This window comes from Mesoplodon bidens (assembly GCF_964165515.1).
Source record: "Mesoplodon bidens genome assembly, chromosome: 13".
Lineage (NCBI taxonomy): Eukaryota > Metazoa > Chordata > Mammalia > Artiodactyla > Ziphiidae > Mesoplodon > Mesoplodon bidens.
Genome location: NC_138169.1, coordinates 24,154,974 through 24,171,181, shown reverse-complemented (window position 1 = coordinate 24,171,181; position 16,208 = coordinate 24,154,974). Strand labels below are relative to the sequence as shown.

At 54.6% G+C, this 16,208-nt stretch overlaps 1 protein-coding gene across 1 annotated transcript; it reads right to left on the bottom strand.

Annotated features, from left to right (window-relative positions):
• Positions 1-8,545: 8,545 nt before the first annotated feature.
• SLC35E4 (solute carrier family 35 member E4) lies at positions 8,546-15,288 on the bottom strand. The gene is made up of 2 exons (XM_081251669.1): positions 14,027-15,288; positions 8,546-9,554 (listed from the first exon to the last, which is right to left on the bottom strand). The coding sequence occupies exons 1-2, from the start codon at positions 14,643-14,645 to the stop codon at positions 9,121-9,123; spliced, it is 1,053 nt and encodes a 350-aa protein (XP_081107795.1). The 5' UTR covers positions 14,646-15,288; the 3' UTR covers positions 8,546-9,120.
• Between the last annotated feature and the right edge of the window lie 920 nt (positions 15,289-16,208).

The following is a 16,208-nucleotide window of genomic DNA, read 5'->3' as shown; positions in this document are numbered from 1 at the left end:
GCTGCACCTCCGAATCCAGCCAAAGAAAAATCTCTGCTTTTAAGGATTCATGTGATTAGACTAGGCCCACCCAATAATCTAGATAGTCCGGATTTTAAAGTCCATAACCTCAGCTACATCTGCAAACTCTCTTTTATCATGTAAAGTAACGTTCACATGTTCCAGGGAACAGGGCATTTGGCAGAGGTGGACGTTCTGCTTACTACAGATAATTTCTATGGATCTGACTTCAAGTTCGCTGAATTTCCTCTGCCATTCTGCTACTAAGGCCATCCAATATATTTTCAAATTTTGATTAATGTATTTTCTTAGTTTAAAATTTTTAATTTGGTTATTTTCTATATCTTCTATTTCTCTGTTGAGACTTTCTATCTTTTCATTTCTAAGGTCTTTTTCTGATAAGTCCAACATTTGGGTCATCTCAGTGTTTAGACTTTCTTGGTTCTTTGTATGCAGAGTAATTTTGGATTGTATCCTGGGCATTTTGAATATTATATTGTGAGACTCTAGGTCTTGGTTAAATCCTATGGAAAATGTTGAGTCTTTGTTTTAGGAGGCATTTGATCCATTTAGGATCAGTTCTGGTCTGCCTCTTGTGGTCTGTTAAAAACAAGACAACAGGCCCCAAATGGAGTCACTTATGCTAAGCCCCACATCACCAAACTGAGACTTAACTACAGTTTCAGCTATCCCAGAAATGGAATATTAAACCAGTCAAACAGGAATCACCTGATCAGCACTAGTTAGGTAATCTGCCTGATAGACCCCTGCCATCCCCTAAAGGAAAGTAACCTTGCAATAACCAATGCTATTTTCTGCCTAGAATAACTTCCTTGTTTCTGCTCCCTTTTGCCTTAAAAGTCTTTCATTTTGTACAGCTCCTCAGAGCTCTTTCTGTTTGCTAGATTGGCTACTTCTCAATTCATGAATCACTGAATAAAGCCAATAAGATTTTTAAAATTTACACAGTTGAATTTTGTTTTTTTTTAACAGGGCCATAGTTCAATTATCAGTTTTCAAAACTTTTGCAAGGTAAGTCAAATCTGCCCTAAGCTTGTGCCACCCAGGTCCCAGTCTGAAATCTGGGTGGTCTGCATAGTAGTTTCATTCTCAAAGTCATTGGAATACTGTTTAGGGTCAGATCCATACATGTGAGCCTATGGGATCCATTTCTCAAGCTTCCTCCTCTCCACAGTTTCTCCCACACTCCCCAGTTTTCAAGACCACCCTTTCCCTGGTCCTCCAGCAAGAAATCAGGGCTTTTAGTCTCCCTGCTCTCCTGCATACATTCTGTGACCGGTTCTGCTCTGGGACCAGGTGACAGGATGAACAGAGAGAAAAAAGCAAGGGGATTCCTCCCCAGCACACACACCTTTCAAGCCACAGTTCTTTGGGTCAGACAAAAGGTTTCCCCTCCGAGTTTTAGGTGCTTTCCTGGCTTCCACTGCTACTGCTACTTCTGCTGCCCAGTTTCAACTTCAATATGAGGCTTGCCCAGGGACAGGACTATATGAGAAAAGAACAACAAAAAAAGAGATTTCCCTCACTCTTTCTGTCCTGAAGAGGGCTTCCTTCCTACTCCTTAGACCAGAAAGACAGGGCTGCTCTTGGAATTCTTTCTTTCCATGTCCACTGCACAGTTCCAGGATTCACGCTGCCTCTGAGACCAGGCCAGCAGATACAGGAGCAAAAAGCAAAACAGGAGACTCACCACCAGATTGTTTATACTCCAAGTTCTGGTTCCCTTTCCCAGTCCACATGCTACCATTTCTTTTTAAGAGTCCTCAGAGAGCTGCTTCCTGCATTCTGCCCAGGGTTTTTATTTGCATTCAGTGTGAAGGACAGACTATGTTTACTCTATCTTAGTCAGAACTGGCACCCTAAGAAATGTATTTTTAAAACTACATACTCATTTGTGGGAAAAGGAAAATAAATACGGTCCATCTACAATACTATCCTCAAGCAGTAACCAAGTCAACACTTAGGTATTGTATATTTCCTTCTTTCTATGCATTTTTTTTTGTTCATAGTTGAGAAAATACAATTTTGGATCCTCCTTTTTAAATTATTCTTTCAATATTCAGATTTGTATATGGCAGGACCAGCATTTCACATCCGAAGTGGAAGAAGTTGAGGTTGAGAGCTCTTGAGAGGGTCCAAGTCCTTTTTTGCAAACAGTCTACTCTGTTCCTCTGGATTCAGAGTAGAGAGGCTGGATCTTAGTTCCCCGACCAGGGATCAAACCTGTGCCCCCCTGCAGTGGAAGCGTAGAGTCCTGACCATTGGAATTCCTGTCATGTTGGAGTTTTATCGCAATCCTGTAAGAGGGGAGAATGAAATGTCCCTCACAGCCCAACAGCCTGGCTTGGAGCAAAGATTCCAAGCCTCTGATTTCATGAACTTTTAACTTTCCTACTCCAAAAGTACAGAATCACTTTCTTTCTTTATGATGAATCAAAGTCAATTAAATTTGGTGTGAGACGTTTCTGTGAAGTTCATAATACCCTGCCAGATAAACGGTGGCCCTGAGGATTTTCCTGAACAACCTCTGTTGAGGTGGTGATCTCATTACAAATCTAGGGGCAGGTAGCTCTTGACCCTGAAGCACACAGCCCTGCTTACCTACTGGGATGCTAAGTCCAGATGCACTAAGAATCCATCAACCATCTCTGGACTGTGGACTTATGTCACACAGGAAGGAGCTCGGGATGAGAGTCGAGAGGTGAGGATTCTCATTCTGCTTTGTGACTTCAGGCAGACCCTGGAATTTTTCTGGAATTCTGCCTGTAAAATGGGAGTCACCATACCATCTGGGGTGGCCATAAGAACGTGTCCCACAGGCCTCTGATTACAGGATGCAATACTGAACAAGGGCCCCACCGTGACACTCTGAAATCCATCGCCATGTTTATGCTGAGACTAGACTTCCCTCAGGCTCCTTCTAGCCAATTCCCCAGTATAGCAGGGATACTAAGGCAGGCCCGGTCCTGGGAGACATGGACTCTTCTGATTGGCTTCCTTGCTGTCAGCTGTGTGGTCAAGAATGTTTCCCGCCAAACTTCCTTCCCTCTCTCCTCCACTTGCATCACAGTGTGATGGGCTCTCCTAGCCTTCCCAGCCCCTTCCCATTTTCTCTCACAAATGTTTCCCTCATAAAATCCTTGCACTTTTAATCCCATCTTGGTGCTTGCTTCTCAGAGGACCTGGACTAATACACCATCCTACTCCCCCTCTCACAGGTGCCAAGAGACACTCAAAAGCAGAAAGCTTTAAACACAGATAAAAGCCTCTTACCACAGATCTTTCTAGACTTCCCTTGGCAAAATATCTATAATGCCTTTCCCCTGAAGAAAAAAATGTTTTGCTGACTGAGCTGGGGAATATCCGGCAGACACCCCCTGTGAACCTGGGCCGGACCCCGCACACCCCTATAACCTCACACTCTGGCTCTGTTCTTCATAACAGAGTGGGGAGCAAGGAACGGCAGAATCCCAAGAATTAGGAGATGAAGACCTCGCCCTGCTGCTCCCTCTTTGTGCAAGATTGCTGCTATGGTCCGAACATTGGTGTCTCCCTAAAATTCATATGTTGAGATCTAATGCCCAAGGTGATAGTATTGGGAGGTGGGGCCTTTGGGAGGTAATTAGGTGATGAGGTCATGAGAGTGGAGCCCTCAAGAATGGGATTAGTGCCCTTATAAATGAAGCCCTTATAAATGAAGCCTGTGACCCAGAAGAGGGCCCTCACCCGACCATGCTGGCACCCTGATCTCAGACTTCCAGCCTCCAGAACTGTGAGCAATAAATTTCTATGGTTTATAAGCCACCCAGTCTATGGCATTTTGTTATAGCAGCCCAGTGGACTAAGGCCATCTCTTTGGGCTTCAGTTTTCTATGTGTATAAGGGTTGAACAAGATCTGTGGTTTTCACCTGGGAAACTTGGCAGAGGTGTGCGGGGTTCCTGGTTCATCTAGGGCAATTCTGCTTTGGCTTATTTGATATCGGGTTCCAGCATAAGAAGCATGGACAAGGGTTCTTCCACCAAAGAAAGTTTAAACATATAAAGAGAAGTGCCCAGCCCAGGCAGCAGGTACTGCTGAGCCAGAATCTACCCACTGGGATGCTGGCAGTGTTTGGAGAAGGAGAGAGGGGGCACGTGAGGGTTGTGGCAGTCAGGAGGGGGCAGAAGGAGGCCTAGGTACTGGAAGGCTCCATCAGGCACAGGGGGCAGGGGTGGCCTCATATAGCTGGAGAGGTCACGGGGAGTGGGCTTGGAAACATCAGAGAACCAGAGCTTTACCTACCAGACCCAGGAGCCCAGGCCTTCTCCTTGTGTGCAGTGGGGACCAGAGGAAGAAGCCTCCAGCCGTCACAGAGACAAGCATTTGCCAAGTGCCTGCTGTGGGCCAGGATTGTATAGTACTGTGCCAGGAAGGATTCAGAAGTGTAGCTGACGAGACCCCGCCTGGAGCAGGAAGCTCCCAGACTCATTCCGCATGGCCCCAGGCTGTGTCCTCACTCACTCACTCAACAAGCTGATGTGGTAGCCAGCCTCAGAGGTGACCTCAATGATCTCAACTGACCTCAATGATCCCCTCCTCCTGGTGCATGCCCTTATGTAGTCAAGGTGGGAGGGCCCATACTGAATAGGGTTGACTTGTAACCAATAAGACATCAGAGAAATGACAATAATTTGAATTAATAAATGAAGATATTAGAGAAATGAGCGTGACTTTTGAAATTGGATCAAAAAGGACATTGTGGCTTCTTGCTCTCCTGAATCACTCACTCTGGTGGAAACCAACTACCATGCCATGAGTACACTCAAGGAGCCCTGTGGAAGGGCCCACATGGCAAGGAACTGAGGTCTCCTGCCGACAGCCATGTGAATGACTCATCTTAGAAGTGGACCTGCCAGCCACAGTTAAGCCTCTATATGACTGCAGCCCTGGCTGACATTTGACTGCCACCTCATGAGAGACAGAGTCAGAACTCTTCCACTCAACCACTCCCAAATGCCCGATCCTCCGAAACTGAGATAAACTTATATTTATTGCTCTAAGCCATAATGTTTGGGGATAACTTGTTACCCCAAATCAGTACAAGTGATGCTACTCTGCACCACGCCCCAGACACGGGCCCCACTGTCATCATCTGCTCAATGGACCACAATAGTTCTTCCCTTGTCTCCCTGCCTCCTGTCCCAAGCCCCTTCAATTTCTCCTCCACGTAGGATCCAGACCAAACTGAAGGGCCATTATCAAAAAACATTTGTTGTTCCATCACAGTCCTTGCCTGCTCAAAACCTTCCATGTCTCTCCACTGTATTTTGTGTTATTTCTCAGAAGTATTTACAACTGAGCAGGAACAGTGTGATGGTGGAGTCCCTGGCATCCCTGAGCTGATTTGGGAGCAAGAGTCCTTGTTTACCCTGGCCCCCTGGAATGACAATTCAAGGCCCCCCTGGGGAGGGTGGGAGGGGCCCCCTGGCAGCTGGGGCTGAGACAAGGCAGAAGCTTTGTTCTGAATCCACAATGGCAGGATGCCCAGCACAGACCCAGCTTCCTCCAAGGCAGGGTGAGGGGGTGGGAGCTGGGGCGAGAGCATGCCCTGGGGCCCTCAATGTGCAGGGGAAGCCTGGGGGTGGGGGCAGCAAGAGAAGTCTTGGGAGAGGAACTGGGAGGTGTTTGTAGTGAGCCAGTCTGCTAACATGGCTCGAGGACCTGTTAGGTTTGTGAAATAAAATTCATATCTAATGGCAAGACAGGATAAACCTAAACATATAAAATTCTTCTCTGCCTTTTGGCCTCCTCTCTCCCCACACTGTGCATTGTTTATCTGCATTTTTGCATCGACCAAACCTCCCCCATCGGCAGGAATACCCGCTCAGCCATAAAGAGCAACTTTCTTCCAGCATCCAGGCAACTCCTTAAAAGATAACACCCCTTCCTGATCTTGTAAGGGGTCACATGACCCACCACGATGATGCTTAGATCTGGATTAAGTAAACTGTCAATAATATGTCGTTTGATGTACAGCCCTCTGTCCTAAAAAAAACGTACATAACTGTGCCTGGTCTGCTAATGGGCGGAACAGTTCTCAGAGCTTTCTGAGATGCTCATCCTGGGTTATCATCCTCAAATTGGCTCTAATAAAATTTCCGTTTCTTTCTTAGATCGACTGGTTAATTTTTCATCCACAAGTGTAAGGCACTGTCGCTAAGCACTGGGTGTGTACGTTGGCCCCTGCTGCCTCCCAGAGCCAGACAGGTGAGGCTCTGCCGCTGCCCCCACTTAACACACAGAGCCACAGGAGGGGAAGACTCCGGCCCGTAGTCACACAGCTCAGACACACCAGGGCTGGGCTTTGAACCCGGGTCCAACCCCTGCTCTTGACTGGTATTCTCTCCCGCCTACTCCATCCACGCCAGGCTCTGTGCTGGTGCTGGGGAGACAGCTGTGAGCAGGCAGTTCTGAGAGTGGGATGTGCTCAGGGCCCTGCCTGGAGAGGTGCAGGGAGCTGGGGTGAGCTTTGTGGCTTTCAACCCAGCCTGGCATGGGGCGGGGCAGGGGTGAGGGTAGGGAAGAGACCCCCCCCCGCCCCCAAAGGAAGGTGACATGTTATCCAGAGATGGCTTCCCAGCAGGGACTGGGTACAAGGAGGGAGGCTGGGGAGGTGAAGTGTCTCGCGCGAGGAAACAGAACAAGTAAGAAGCAGAGTCCAGAGGGCCGTCAATGGGAATCACCTGATAAGCCCTTCCCTGTGAGTATCCCTGTGAAGCCGGCAGAGACCAGACAGGTCAGACAGGCGAGAAAGGGGGCCAGGACAAAAACCCAGGCTTTCTGACTGCCAGGCCAGTGCTCACTGTGCCCACTGCTGGCAGGGGTGGTAGGGAGGGCTTTAACTCTGACCCTGAGGGAATCACCTCAATGCTGGGTGGCCCTCAGGTCAAGCACAGCTCCAATTCCCCCCACTCTGCCCCCACAACCGCCAGGGGCTGGCTCTGATCAGATGGGAGGCTCACTCTAAAGCCAAGCATTCTCTGGGGCCCAGGAGCCAGGGCCTGGGCACTGCAGGAGGCTCCTACTATTGCAGGGGGCTCCTTGAATGGGGAAGGGTCCTGAGGACCAAGGAGGCCCTACCCACCTGAAGCCATTCATCCTCTATCCTGTCTGGCCAAGCCTCAGTGCGGAGCCCGGAGGTATCCAGGCTGCACCAGGACGGGGCTGGGCCGGTAGCATCTCTGAGTCACAGGGAGGGTGGGTGGTGAGTGACTCAGCCTAGGACCACTTCCCCTCCGCAAGATGGGCCTGGGCTGAGGTCAGAGCCAGGAAACCCTGCGCCTGTCCTGCCCAGGCTGGGTGCCTCCCAGGCCCTGACTGCCCCCACCCCCAGCCTGGGGCCGACCCTCCATGCAGCCCTGTCTATCACTGGCTGGCACAGCAGTCCTCCACGAATTCTGGCTACGTGAAGGAATGCATGATTCCTCCCTGAGTCCCAGGCCCCCGAGACCCCAACCCCGGCCTGGTCTAGCTCCCATCCTCCCATTTTCCATATGAGCCTAGAGCCTCAGAGAGAGTAGATGACTAGCCCAAGATAGGGACCAAGCCCACTGGCCCCATCGTTTTCTCTCCTCCCCGGGCCCTGCCTACCAGGCTCCTCACTGGAATCCTCTCCACGGGGATCATCAGCCCATTTTGTAGATATGGAAACTGAGGCTCAGGGAGGGGAGGTACCTACCCCAGGTACACAGTGCAGCGGGCGGAGCAGGATTAAGCCCCAGGTCTCTCTAACCCAGGCAGGGACCTTATGGTTTTTAACAGGCGGCCCCCAGCAGAAGCAGGTAGGTGGCGGGAGTTAAGTGCTTACAGCCAAGGGAAGGAGGAGATGTGATGCAGCTGAGTCGGGCCAGCCCTCCAGGTGCCCCCGCCCCCCAGTGCTCCTCCTTCCATGGAGCCACCCGATTCCTTGCCCTCTGTGACCACAGCCCTGGGCACGGCCCCTCGTCCAGGCCCTTCCTTCCTCAGGCTTCTTTTTCGGTTTTTCTTTTAGAGGAGGGTTGCATGTTTGGGTTTTCACCCCCAGGCAAGAGTTTCGCCATGAGAAAGGGAAAAGCAGATGTAGGAAGTGGACAGCAGACAGGGGACCAGCACGTGCAGAGGCTCTGGTGGGGAGGCTTGGTGTCGGGGGTTGGGGGGGGACCTGAAAGAAGCGGGTGCAGATGGAAGGTGGAGCCCAAGGAGGGGAGAGGAGAGAGGGGAGAGGGGAGAGGAGCCTGGTGAAGCTGTGGGGCCAGGCCCTGAGGGCCCTGTGGTCTGGTGCAGGAAGCTCTGACCTTGTCCCAAGAGCAGTGTGGAGCCACAGAAAGTGTGTGTTTTAGGAGATGCCCCCGGGGCTGCGGGAAGATGGCGTGCAGGGGCCGGAGCAGAGGGCTGGGGTGGGGGCCTGGCCAGGCCCTGGTTGGTAAGGGAGGGGTTCCTCGTTTCCTTGTGGGCAGCTGGCAGCTATCGGCCCTTGGCTGCCACCCCGAGGAATGACACAGGTGTACAAGCAAAAATAGTTTATTTGAGGACGGAAGACCCAAAATTGGGGGGCCCAGGGCTGAGGCCACAGCAGCTGCCTGGAGTTGGCACAGACGACCCCAACTCCCTAGGGAAGCCCAGCAGCAAAGAAGCCCTTCCCTGGGCCTCCTAGCTGCCTCCCCCATTTCCTGGAGGAAGGATTGTGCGACCCCCAAGAATCATCATCATCATCATCATCATCACCATCATCATCATCTTCATCATTAGAACACGGTGAGGTTTTCAAAGTTTGGCCAGCAGTTTTCGGCGTAGTAGTTGATACTAATCGTAATAATTACTCTGACGAGCACAGTGACTGTGCCGGGCTTGGACCCACCATCCAGTGGTGAGTGGGGTCTGTGATGAGGAGAGGCAGGCAGGGACAGGAGGTGGGTCTCTCTGGGAGTCCCCATTCCAGCCTCCAAGGTGGCCCTGCAGGAAGACCCATCTCCCCCGACGGCCCCAGAGGCTGCCCAGTCTCCCCGTTTTCCCATGGCCATGGGCCAAAGCTGGATTCAGGCTGAGGCAGTCCCGCGTGGTCCCTGTGCTCCCTCAGGTCTCAGAGGCCCTTGCCAGGCTGGTCCCTCCGCCAGAAGCCCCGGCGGGCAGCCCAAGAAGCCACGAACTCACAGTTGTGGTAAAGGAACATTCCTGAAAGGGTGAGCGCAATGCCCACATAGCTGAGGGTGCTGAGGCGGCTGCCAAACAGGAGCCGGGAAAGGATGAGGTTACCCACGACAGTGAGGTTGCCCAGGACGTGGACAGTGAGGGCCGAGGTGAGGGCCAGCAGGGAGAAGCTGGCCAGGTTGTAGAGCACAGACAGGAGGCAGCTGAGCAGGATACAGGCCCAGAGGCGGGAGTCGGTGGGGGCAGGCGGCGGTGCCACGCCAGCCTCCAGCACCAGGGCCGCGCCTGCCAGCAGGCAGAAGCTGGGCAGCGAGGTGGCATACAGCAGGGTCACCGCGTCCAGCCTCTCCTCCTGCAGCAGGGCACCTGCAACCAGGACAGCAGCCATCAGCACCCGGAGCGAGACAACCCCCATGAGGCCAACCCAGCACGACCTCCTCCTCGGCCCATCCTCCAGGAAGCCTGCCTGCCCCAACCCCTCAGGCGGAATTAGTGGCTCCCGCTCTGTAATGGGAAGGTCAAGAATCCAAAGTCAGACTGCCTGAGTGGTGACCCAGGTCCCCTCCTGACTACCTGTGACCTGGCACTTAACCTCTATAGGCCTAGGTTTCCTCACCTGCAAAATCGGAGGATAATAAAACCTTAAATATGCAGGGTTGTTGTAAAGATTAAAATAGATAATGTACATAAAGCCCTTAGAAGGTAAGTGCTCAGTAAATGTAGAAAGATAAGATAAATAAGCGTTATCACCTACTCCTCCCACAGGCTGAGACAATAATCTGCTTGTGATGTCCCACTGATCAATAAACATGAAAAAAAAAAATTCTTCAGGGGCTCCCCAGGTCCTGGAGAAAAACATCCTGGGCTCTTAACCAACTTTGAAGGCCCTGAACCAAGCGACCCCGACCCAGCTTTCTTGGCTTCAGCCCTTCTCGCACCCTCAGCCCCACAGTGCAGCTCCCACGCCAGAGTAGGGACAGGCCACCAGCAGCCCAGTTCTGCCACTTACTAGCTATGTGGCCTTTAGCTTAAAAAAGATAGAGAGTTTGAAATAATAAAAACTGTTTGAATCAAATGTTCGATCACTTATGACCATTGGGATGACAGGGAACAACAAGGTCATTGTTTGCTCCCGGCTGTCACTCACTGTTCATCGCTGATAATCAGCATCTTTTGCTACCAACGCTGGGGCTTGTCAAGATGAATCCAGGACACAGAGGAAAACTTTTAGTCTTTGCAAGGAAAGAGGGGATCCTACCATCTTGCACATGTGTGCCTGTGTGTGTGTGTGTGTATTCAGGTTACAACCCAGCTGGTTCACAAAACCAGTGGTGCCCATCATAAAATCACACCCGGCTCAGATGAAATGATAGTACTTGCATGAAGGCAACGAGACAGTTTTGTGGAGAGAGATGAGTCATGGCTCCCCATCCCCGCCCAGGGCTCTCTGAGCCTCTATGCATTTTCTGACACACACTTTCCAAAGAGCCACAGAGGCGCTTACTCATAGGCTATGCTTAGAATAGGAAATCTTATTTCTCTCTCCATTTCATTCTGATGTTTTGGCTTTGTTCTCTAGGCAACAGTCCTTCCATCAAGCATTTCTAGAAGTGAACAGATAACTGGAATGCCTCCTGGGCCTTTGGCAAATTTCACCCTCTGAGAGGCAGCCAGGCAGGAAGGTCCTAACTTCCTCCTCCTGCGACTTGCTCCTGTTCTGCATCCCACCCAGCCCTCTGCCTCCCTCTGCTGCAGTCCAGGGAAAGAGCAGGGATCCTCTGCCAGAGGCCACCCACCCGGGGCCCCAAAATGCCAGCCTGTCATACTGACTCCTCAGCGACCCCTCCTCTGCCAGCTCCCACCAAACCCTGAATTTCAACCTCTCCTGGGACTTCCCTGGCGGTCCACCGGTTAAGCCTCTGTGCTCCCAATGCAGGGGGCATGGGGTCGGGTCGGGGAACTAAGATACGGCATGCCACACGTGTGGCCAAAAACAAACAAACAAAACCCAAACAACCTCTCTTCCTCCAAAGACACTTTTGTTTCAGCATCTGAACACACCAAGTTTCAGTCACCTGTGGACAAATGTTCTCTAGACCCCGTTCTGCTGGCTTCTGGCTTATCCCATCTCTGCTCCATCACGAGCTGTGTGATATGACACAAGCCGCCCTCTCTCTATGCCTGTCCCCTCGTGGGAGCGTGGGCAAGGTGACAACATGCCCCCCACGGGGGCCTGTGAGGTGCTGAGTGCAGGGCCTGGTGCGCAGAAGCAACTGCTGGCCACAGCAGCTGTCACCATCCCCCACACGCTGCCCCGGCTGGCTGACACCCGTGCCCTGGCAAGCCCTGCTTCCCCCTCCCAAAAAGCCCTTTCCTACTCTGACTGTATGAAGAGCTGGGCATGGTGTGGGCACACAGTGAGGGCTCAGCAAGTGTTCGCCACTATTATTACATTATTGTCACCATCACTGCCTGCCTCCTCCCCCAGGCAGCCTTCTCTGGTTTCCCCTAGAAGTAGCCACCCAACCACAGCTATGGCCACCTTGGCTCTAGCACTTCTCCCCTGCCTTGTGATCCCTACTTCTCCTCACCAGCCTGAGAGCTCAGCAGGCAGGGTCAGGCTGTTCCCTCATGCAGGTGGATGTAGCTGAGGACAAGTCTCAGCACGCTGGCACCCCCACTTCCCAGCCTTTCTGTGAGTGGGAAGGTGGCATCACTCCTCTCCCCGTGTAGCCCCCCAGGTCCACAACTGGCCCAGGAAGGAGAGATGCTGCTGGACCTGCCCGTGGCTGCTGGGCACTCCTCTTTCTGGACTTTCATCCTCTGCTCCCATGGAGTCTGCCCTCAGGGAAGGAGCTGGTGTCAGCCATTCACACTCTAGTCTAAATTTGGCCCTGATGACTTTCCTGGAAAGTCTGGCAGTAGAAACCTCCTCTTGTCCAAAACCCATCTCACCCCTTATCTCCAGTCTGTTCCTCCCCACCTCTGCTGGGCTCCCATCTCTGTTGGTGGGGCCTCCAGCCTCCTAAGCTCCCTCCTTAGCACCCTGAGCCAAGGAGTTTAACCAGCCTGCCAATTCTGCCATCAGACCATTAATAAATCCACCATTTAAGGGGTACCTTCCTGGGCCAGGCCCCAGGCTATGTGCTGGGGACATGGAGCTGCCTCAAAACCAGGCCATGCCCTCTCAGAGCTCCTGTCTGGTGGGAGGCAGACAGGTAAACAAGAGGCTATAATACAAGGCAGGTGGAGTCCTGATGGAGGAAGCAGAGGATGCTGTGGGCACCTAGAGCAAGCATCCAACCTCCTTCAGGGGCAGGCAGGAGACAAGGAGAGAGCTGGCAGAGCCAAGGAGCAGCCTGATGCCAGGTACCTGCCACCCCATGTCCATGTGCCCGAGGCCTGGCCGGCCATAGCCTGTCCTGCAGGCTGGGGCTCCTCCTGTGTGAGAAGCGCTGGGCCTCAGCAGGCATGATGTGAGCTTTGAGGCTGGGGCCTTCCCAGCCTTCTGGCCCTGCCCAGGGCAGGGTACAAGGTCAAGTTTCCCACTGACTCATGCCCAGAACTCAGGTCCCAGCTCTCATGTAACCTGAAGGCAAAAATAGAACTGGGCTTTGGCCCCACCTCAGGGCCCTGGAGGATGGGTACAGGGACTCTGGGTCCTGGCTCCAATGACTCTAAGACAGGGCTGAGCTCTGACTTCAACCTTCTCTGGCTGCAGGCTGCCCTAACCCCAGCCCAGGGCCCTTGGAGCAGCCCCTTCTCTCTCCCAGGCCTGGGTCACAGGATCTCAGAGCTGAAAGGGAGGGAGACCAAGAAAGCCCTGGGATTATCAACTCTGACCTCCACCAAACAGATGGGGAGACTGAGGCCCAGACAAGATCCAGATCTCCGCTTCTGCCCAAGGTTGCCCAGGAAGCACGAGCCCAGGTGTGGCTGGAACCCAGGCCTCCCCAACCTGAGTGGGCACCCTTGGGTTGAGGCAGAGAGATGGTGGAGGCTGTGACTCAAAGGACCCTCAGTAGGACAGGCAGGAAGGTGGTCTCCACCCTCAGGCAGAGTGATTTAGCAGGGGCTAGGCCTGGAACCTCCACCTCACCCTCTGTCCAGAGCCCCCAACCCCCTTTCATCAGAGCTGAGGTCAAGAGTCACATGGACTAGGATTCCAGTCCTTAGGAGCTGTGTGACTGTGGGCAAATCATGAACCTCTCTGGGTCTCAGTTCCAGCATCTTGTAAAATGGGGATGAAGGTGGTGGTTGCCATGAAGACTCAAGGTCAACACCTAGCATGGGACCAGTTACACTGCAGCTCCCAGTAAATACCAGCCCTTCCCAGACTTAGCAAAAGCCCTCGACTTCCAAATCCCAGCTCATGGCCTTGCCCTCTTTCTCTTTCCCTAGTCTCCACTATCAGGCCTCCCTCAGGTCCATAGCCTTATGTCACATCACTTGGACGGCATGAAGTCTGCCTGCCTGGGTTCAAATCTTGCCTCTGCTGCTCACATGGCCCAGGGAAAGCCCCTCTACCTGTCAAATGGGGACAATATAGTGACTTCCTCGATCAGGTATGGAGATCCAGGCTTGACAAAACATGGACCACAGATCTATGGCAGCCAACTGGCCGAAACACTGGTTGGGCCTCTAGAGCCTAAGACTGGGGCCTGGAACTCACTGAGAGGCTGGCCCTTTCTGAGCCTCAGTTCCTGACTCTTCCCGAGCCATGTGCCTCAGTTTCTTTATCTGTAAAACTGGATAATGGCCATGGCCCCTCACAGGGCCACCCAGGCCACGCTCGCACCCCGATCCCCACCTCCTCAACCAGTGTCCTGGGTACTCACTCTGCTGAATGGACTTGAGCCCACGGAGGCAGGTGGCCGCCAGCAGGAAACCACAGCCAGCTGGGGGTGTCCGGAGCTCTCCGGCCAGGCTGCAGGCGGCCCCCAGGCAGAGAAGGCCCATGGCGGCGAACTGCAGTGGGTGGTGGCGGCGGCCGAGCAGCAGCGCAGATAGAGCCAGCGTGATCAGTGGCGTGGTGGTGGTGGCCAGCTGCGCCAGGTCCAGGGGCACAGCGCTCAGGCCCACGTTGCCACAGGCCATCGAGGCGCCTAACGTGAGGCTGAGCAGCAGCACTTGGCGGCGGGTGCGGCCGGGCATGGGGCGCCGTGCCCCCGGGTGGCATGCCAGCGCAGCTGCCAGCATGTGCAGCGCCGAGAGCAGCAGGGGCCGCCCGAAGCCGTGCACCGTGAAAATCCACTTGTTGAGGCTCGACATGCTGGCTCCCGCCAGCAGCCACACCAGCGCTGCCACGGCCACCCAGGCCCGGCCAGGCCGCTGTAGCGCCAGCGGGGTGTCAGGGGGCCACTGGGGGAACCCAGCCCACCGAGCACCGCCAGCCACCGCCACTGCCTCAGCTGAGGTCATCCTGCCGTCATGGCGCTCCCGCGGGCAGCGGCACATCCGTACCAGTGGGGCCGGGGCAGGAGGCCGGCTCCCCAGCGACCAGCTCTGGGCCACCAGAGAGCCCCACTGTGGATCCCGCTCGGTCTCAGGTGAGGGCACTGCTACTTGTGCCCGGCCCGCGGCAGCCGAGGTCCAAGAGCTATGCTGTGTCCCCGGCTCAGGCAGGGCAGAGCCTAGGTCGCTTCTGCTGGGATGCCAGGCTCCCTGGTGCACAAGCCTGGCCTAGTAAGCGCCGGGCACCTCTGCCCCGTGCCAGGCGAAGTCTCCACTCTTCTCCCCTCCTAGTGCCCACGCTACGCTTACGTGGAATCCTCCATCCCTATTCTCTTCAGTCCAAACCCCAGGTCCTCCAGCGTGCTCAGGCCAGGCCTGCAAGGACGATCCGGGCTCCCGCGCCTGGTGGTGCCGGTGGTCCCGGTGGTCGGGCTCGCTGCCTCCGACAGTGCCCAGACCCTGCGGCGGGCTGACGCGCCGGCCTGCGCTGCGGCCGGTGTCAGACGACGAGCTCGACTCAGCTCGGCTCCGGCAGGGCCTCGGCGCCAGCTCCGGCTCCCGGCGGCTCAGGCTGCGGCGGGGTCTCTCGCCAGGTTCGGGCGGAGAGCGAAGCTCCGTGCCCTAGGCCCCGCCTCCGCGGCCGCCCCTCGAGCCTCACCCGGAAAATTGGGCTGAGCCCCAGGCGCCACCTCCGGCCAGGCTCCGCCCCCGAAGCCGAGAGGGATGTCTCGCCCCTCCCCCACGCCGCCCGCTCGCAGCTCCTCCTCCATCAGCCTAGCTTTACCTCCGTCAGCAGACCTCTTCCTAGCTGGAGTGGTCAGCCTGTCTGTCCCCCATTCCCACACCGGTGGAGGATCAGGCCCCTCCCCACCCAGCGCCAAGGCAGGCCCCCCATAGAGATGAACACACGGCGGGAGACCCTGGGGTATCTTTCTGAGGGAGCCTGATAAAAAGCCCTAGCCCATCAAGAGATTTCATTTTCAAGGACACCCTCCCCCCAGGAGACCTCATCCTAGGACCAGTCTCGGAACCACCCAATCTCTGGCCAGTTATCCCGTGGAGCCTCAGCATCCGGAAGAGTTGGACCACGGGGTCCCTTAATACCCCTCCCTCGCCCCTCCCTAACCCGAACACCTCCTCCCTCTCCCAGCCCAGGGCGGGACCCCTCTAGGCAGGCAGAGGGAAGCTGAATCACCAAGGCCACCCACAGCTGCGGAAGCAGGGTCCCGCCGGCCAGCATCTATCCCTGGCCAGCAGCCCCTGTCCCATCCCCTGGGCACTCAGAGCTGACTCATAGCTGAAACTCCTGGGGTCCACCCTCTGCCCCCATCCCTGGCAGGACAAAGAGCCCTAGGTGGGCTGGGAGCCAGAGCAGCTGCCACTAAGCCTTTGCCCCTGCATCGGTGTTGGGTAAACAGCACACCCCAGAGCAGGACAGGCTGATAGGGATTCCAGGCTGGGCCCTGGCCTCTCTGAGCTCAGGAGTCCAAGTGTGCAAGAATCACTGCCCACTGTGAGCCTCTTTCCTGACGTCCAGCTTCCTTCTCTGTGGAAGTTCCTTCCCAC